The following is a 6,419-nucleotide window of genomic DNA, read 5'->3' on the forward strand; positions in this document are numbered from 1 at the left end:
AAAACTAGATCTAGGAGAATGATTTTAATTGTAGGTCAGTGTTAGTTGTACTTCTCACTAGCACTGTTACTAATCATTCGGGTTTAGCCGCCTGAAGAGGAGAAACCCGAATATTTCTGATTCTAGGTCTACTGTTAGTAGCTCTGTGAACCTCGAACCAGAATTTACGATATTTTGGTTTCATTAGTACCATTCGATAGAAAATCGTTTGTACTCGTTTGTATCACCTTTAATTTCGTTTGTACCTCAGGACCTAAAGAGATAAAAACATTTTGAAAAATTGCCGGAACCCCACTTTTTGATATTGTAATTTTATTAATACCATTCAGTAGAGAATCCTTTGTACCCGTTTGTACCACTTTGGTTTCGTTTGTACCTGAACCGATTCCAAAATACAGCGATTTTTTGATTCTTCAGAATATCGCTGAAATATCTCTCTTTCCAGGTTAGTATCCCCGATGGTTAGATTTTGCAGAGTTCTGCCTGAGCGTGTTTCAGTTAATACTTTGATTTTCTCTGCATATTTACTGATAGACCCACTTTTCATTGAGCACTTTTCATGAGCATTCGATGAATATTTCCTTCACTGTCGTTGTTACGCTTCCCATTATGTTGATGTCGTCAGCATGCGCTGCTATTTGGAAGAACTTATTATTTCAGATGTTGGAAGAATTGTTCGACATTTTCTTATGACATGACATTTTCCAATGCGATATTGAAGAGAACGGGGGCTACTCCATCACCTTGTTTCAATGCTTGTTATTTCAAATGGGTTGGTCATCTGATTCTATATTCTGAAATATGCTGTGGTATCCTTCATTACAGTTTTCACTGATCTGGTTAATTTTATGGGAATAAAATCCGAATTCGTTCATAATGTCATATATCCTATCACTTTTTATGGAGTTATAGGCTTGTCGAAAGTCTACGTCAATAATGGATCTGCCTGGCCTGAAACATGCGTGGTAATCACCAATGATGTCTTATGTGTATATCTGTATTCATTGTACACAGTAGGGAGATTCAATATAGTGAATCTAGTAGATAGTTTTTGCATGTCAATGCTCTAAGAGTTTCCCCCCTGCTGTTTTATATAGTTCCATAGCTATTCCATCAAATCTAGATGATTTGTTATTCTTTTGGGCTGGCAGAGCTAACTCGACTTCCTGTAATGTAGGTGATTCTATCAGAGGACGGTTCGCATCTTGTTGCTCTTGTTCTGGTTGTTGTTGCTCTTGGTCTTGTTGGTGGGGAATTTCTTCTGGGTTATCTGGATTTCCGAGAAGATCTTGGAAATATTCTTGCCATGCTTGTTTGGTGTTTGCCAGATCTGCGATTATATGTCCAGTTTTGTCTCTCATCAATGTGGTATGGGGTTTAAAACCCCCTTTCAGTAGTTTTATGTACTTGTATGCATTTCTAGGGTTATTATCTATAAAATTCCTTTCCATCTCTTCTACCTGATGATTCAAATACTGTCGTTTCTTTCTTCTACATATTTGATTAGCTTTTTTCCTCGTCTCTTCGAATTCTTCTCTCCTTGTCACTCGCTGGAAATGTTTTTGTAATACTTCTACACGTGTCAAAGAATTCTTTCTGCGGTGTGTTGGACTTCTTGCAAAATGTACTATTTTCAAAGTATTTGAATCCCTGTTACGTGACACCTTAACTGTAGCGTTTTCAGAAACTGAAGATGTAAATCTAAATGAAGGTTGTTATGGGGCCCACAAACGATTAATTCAGGGGATTAAATCGGAGTTTGAAAAGGATATAGTAGATGTTAATATTATAACACAAAGCGAAATAAATGTCGACGTAAACAATATTGGAGATGAATATATTATAAATATTGACTTAGAAGAGTCTGAACTTGCAACATAAGGGAGTTTAAGTACATTTTTGAAAAACGTAGAATGTGATTGTAAATTGATCGCGCAAACTCGGGTTTCAGGTTCACAGAACTACTGTTAGTTCTAGTATTAGTTTAATAAAAAGAAGTTCTGTTTTATATATATTACAGGCCGTACATGAAATCAGACCGTAAGTATACGGTCTAGGCGGTATCTATACGGTCTAGATGGCACAGACCGTATGGAAATAACGAGGTATTTTATATACGGACTAGACCATTTACATACGGACTACCGTAATTTAGACTATATGTTCAATCGCAAGTGTCTAGTTGCCGTTTAGTTTTTGTCTCGTTTTGCTCCAATTTACAAAATATTTTGCAGCAAAATAAGCACAGTGGTGACATTCGTAAAAATTTAAACGTTTTTACTGTTTAATGCAATAGATTTCCACAATGGAATTACACAAACAATGGTACGTTAATATTATAGTTACTTGTTACATAGTAATATAACCTAAAATTAAAAAAATAAAATAGGTTTTATGAACAACTGTATGAACGAAGAAAAGACGTTGCCGATAACAACCGCGGCTCAACGAGAGAAAAATATAGTAGTCTCATTGAAGAAGTAAAAATTGCTAAGGCTGCTAAAAAAAAGTCCAAGAATGCACTGGCTCTTAAAGCATTATGATGTGTTATCTGTTCAGGGGGTAGAAAAACTGATAGTGCCTCTTAACAATGATTTAGTTGATGTAATATATTACGTCCATGACGACGAGTTGTTTAACATTCTTCAAGAACTACACACATCCACAGGTATGTTCTGTAATTGGAGTCATATATGGAGTAGGTAATTAATAAAATCACTTTTTACTTGCAGGTCATGGTGGTAGAGATCGCATGATGAAAAAAACAAAGGAAAAATACAAGAATATAGTGCGTACTGAAATTTTATTGTTTATTAACTTGTGCGCTCCATGTCAAATGAAAAAAAAAGGGAAAAGAAGGGAATTATATCAAAACCGATGATCTTCAATGATCTGAATTCCAGATGTCAAGTAGACTTAATCGATTATCAGTCGCATGCTGATGGTAAATACAGATTTGTCCTGGTGTACCAGGATCACTTAACAAAATTTGTTATTCTGCGACCACTTGAAAGTAAACGCGCAGAAGAAGTCGCTTACCACCTTGTAGACATCTTTACCAAATTTGGGGCTCCTGTAGTTTTGCAATCTGACAATGGACGCGAATTTTGCAATAGAATTATTGAAGAATTAAAAAGTTTGTGGCCTGAACTAAAACTGGTCCATGGAAAACCGCGTCACAGTCAAAGTCAGGGTAGCGTCGAACGCGCTATTCAAGACGTGGAGAACATGTTAACAACTTGGATGTTGGAAAACGAAACAGAGCATTGGAGTCAAAGTCTACGATTCATACAATTTATGAAGAACACATCTTTGCACTCTGGAATAAAAAGGACTCCATATGAGGCCATGTTCGGGGACAAACAGAAAATTGGATTAAAAACTTTTAATATTCCATTAGAAGCAATGGATAGCGTAACAACCGAAGAAGATCTGGAAAATGTGATTAATTCTATTCTGATTGAAAACACAGAAACCGTTCAACTGGAAACAGAGCAACCAGCGCTGGAAGGTGTTTCAACAGAAAAAGATTTAGAAGAAGTGGTTACGTTGGTTGTTACTGACAACACACAAACCGGACAATCCCAATTGCACCAAACAGCAACGACCGAAAATGTACCACTAGAAAATAACAATAACACTCAAACACTCTTGTATGAAATATGCGGTAGTTGTTTCAATCCCACTAATCGTGATGCCTCACATGAGAGCACGTCCTTGGAAAATATTTGCAATTTTTGCAATAGAAACATAGCAAATGCCAGAAAGGGCGCTTATGATGGATTACAAGCACAGGCAAAACGAATGAAATTAATAGCACCCATCCAAAACCACAGATTGGATCAACTGTGAGGATTCCTGTTCCAGATGTCGATCGTGGCAGGGGAGATGCTCGGTCAGTTTTACCGGTAGTGTTAGAAGCCACAGAAGATGGTTTTTACCGCTTGGGTACAAAACTAGGAGTCATGTCAAAATACTACAGTCGTTCAGAATTTAGTATATGTCCTGCTAACATTTTGAAAATTGAAGAAATCACCAAAGATAAGGAAGTTTCTCTTAGATCGGGGGCTACAAGTCAATCTACTGGGCATGGGCAAGGTTTCAAAAAATGTTACTGTAAGACTAAATGTCAGTCAAACAAATGTGCTTGTCGAAAAAATAATGTATTATGTAACTCAAAATGCCACAATAGTCTAACTTGTACAAATAAATAAAAAATGCATTTTTTTCTTTGTTTAAAATATTACAGTAATATGTATATCGTGTATTTGCAGATGGACCGTTTATAAATAGACTAGTCCTTTTATTAAAGAACAAGCTTCTTACACATATAGACTAATAATTTCAGTCCATTTACATATGGACTAGTCCTTTTGTATACGGTCTTGTTTACATATATGGTCTGTAACATATACATAACATTTCACAAGAATTGTTATTGGTGTCTGTTAACAATATCGAATATTTATATTCATTTAAATACTGTCATTTGAACAGCTAGTCAACAAAAGATGGCGTTAATGCGTAATTAGAAATTTTACGCAATAATACGAAATTTTAATTAATTTTATTTTTTTAATTGCGCGAACTGATTCCCCGCGCGTGTATCCAGAGATTAAATAAGGTATTAATACAAAAAAAAATGTAATTTTCAAGAAGATGTTATAACTCGCGAATTTATTATACTCAACATTACGTTCCAAACGACCATAATCATTCTGAGAGCTTCATGATATACGAAACACGCGTGTGAAAGCGAACCAAGAGGGAATTTATTTCATATTTCAGCATCCCGCAACAAAGTATAAAGCCGTATATACAGGGGATGAAACACATTACAGTGAGGGTGTTAATATTTCACATAAAGCGTAACGCTTGAGTTGACAACAATGGGCTATTATCGGGATAATCAAAAATAGCCACGTTTCCTCGTTGGACCAAAAACCATTGAATAAGTTATTACTAAAAGTTCTTGTTTCTGATATCTAGTTGGCAAACAAAATATAATTAAAAACATTCTTACCTGACTCTCGTCTCCACATTCGATGTCGTCAGTTTGAATTTTTGGTACCATATCTTTGGCCGTTATGAGTATCTCGTCGTCTTCCTCGTTATTTTCACAATTAATTGAAAAGTATTTTGAATTATTAAAAGTTTGTACGTAAACATTAGCACGAGACATCTTAGTGGTTAATTTAAAGCCTTTAAGGAATTTGTAACAAATTTTAAATACAATACTGGGTTGTTTTTGAAAATTAAAAATCATAACCTTAAAAAAATTTTAAATTTTAAACAAATCCAAAATACACGTGAAGTTAGCTGCGAACCTTTATTTTTTTAACGATGTTATTTTATTTTGATTTAAAAGAAATTTTATTTACTTTATTGTTTAAATCTAATTAAAATAATTATTTTATATGTTTTATCTATATTCGATAACTTAATCTACCACAAAACCGCGATATTTATATCTTATAAAAAGTTAGGTTAGGTACAGTTGTCAAAATAAAACAAACTTACTAAAACGGTAAAGAACAATGTTAACTCAAATATTCACTCGATAACTTTTAATTAAACATTTTTGAAGATGTTTTTATTTAAAACCACTACGTTTTATTCAATAAACTATAAAAATGAGTATTCACTTTAGAAACACACGTTGCTAAATTTATCAGCACTAACGCCGTCTACCGGATGACGTTTAAACACGGCTGACAGATATCTAACCTAAAACTGGAATAATTTTGACGTTAAAAGTGTTGCTAAAAATTAAGTGCAATAAAAAGCAATATTAACATAATTAAGTCTTTATTATTACCTTTATACATGATGATATAAAAATCAGGGCAAAATACATAAACTACAATAAAAGAGTACCATCTAAACTAGTGTTAGAATGATAACAAAAATTAATGATAATTTGATAATTAAAAATATTAAAATTGAACGATATCCCTGAACACATGGACGGTTAGCGATAGAGTATATTCTGTAAAAAAATCGTATAATAATATAGCACTATATAAAATTAAATAACAATTAATTATTACTTAAAAAACAAAAAATCTAGAATAAAAAGTATTTAATAAAAAATAATTTTTAACTGATGTAGTACGTTTTTACTCGCAGAAGAATGTATTTACATTTTCTTTTTGCATCAAGCTTAACTTAGAATTAAACTTATTCGTCCGTATTTATTTCTGTTGCTGCTAAATTCTACATGTGTAGCTTAAATAAAGATGTTATTGTTACTCTAACACAAAGATTACATAACATAAATGATTTTACATTCATTTTTAGGTGATTTCTTGGTGATGTAAAAATATATATTCTCAAAATCAGACTTTTCTAGTGTGGATACAATCTAAAGCTTAACGTCTCTATTTTATTAAATCTGTACATATTATATATTTGTACAT

At 33.3% G+C, this 6,419-nt stretch overlaps 1 protein-coding gene across 2 annotated transcripts in view; it reads right to left on the reverse strand.

Moving 5' to 3' along the window:
* Positions 1–5,339, reverse strand: part of LOC111426445 (pseudouridylate synthase RPUSD2-like) — a 235,226-nt gene extending 229,887 nt beyond the window's left edge. Inside the window, exon 1 of one of the 2 annotated variants that reach the window (XM_071197032.1) lies at positions 5,024–5,335. In XM_071197032.1, coding sequence (XP_071053133.1) covers positions 5,024–5,266 — 243 coding nt within the window. In that variant the 5' untranslated portion in view covers positions 5,267–5,335. Of the gene's footprint in view, positions 1–5,023 lie in introns of both variants that reach the window. The other variant, XM_071197031.1, reaches the window with a different exon arrangement.
* Positions 5,340–6,419: the final 1,080 nt, after the last annotated feature.

The sequence above is a fragment of the Onthophagus taurus genome, chromosome 6 (genome assembly GCF_036711975.1).
Source record: "Onthophagus taurus isolate NC chromosome 6, IU_Otau_3.0, whole genome shotgun sequence".
Lineage (NCBI taxonomy): Eukaryota > Metazoa > Arthropoda > Insecta > Coleoptera > Scarabaeidae > Onthophagus > Onthophagus taurus.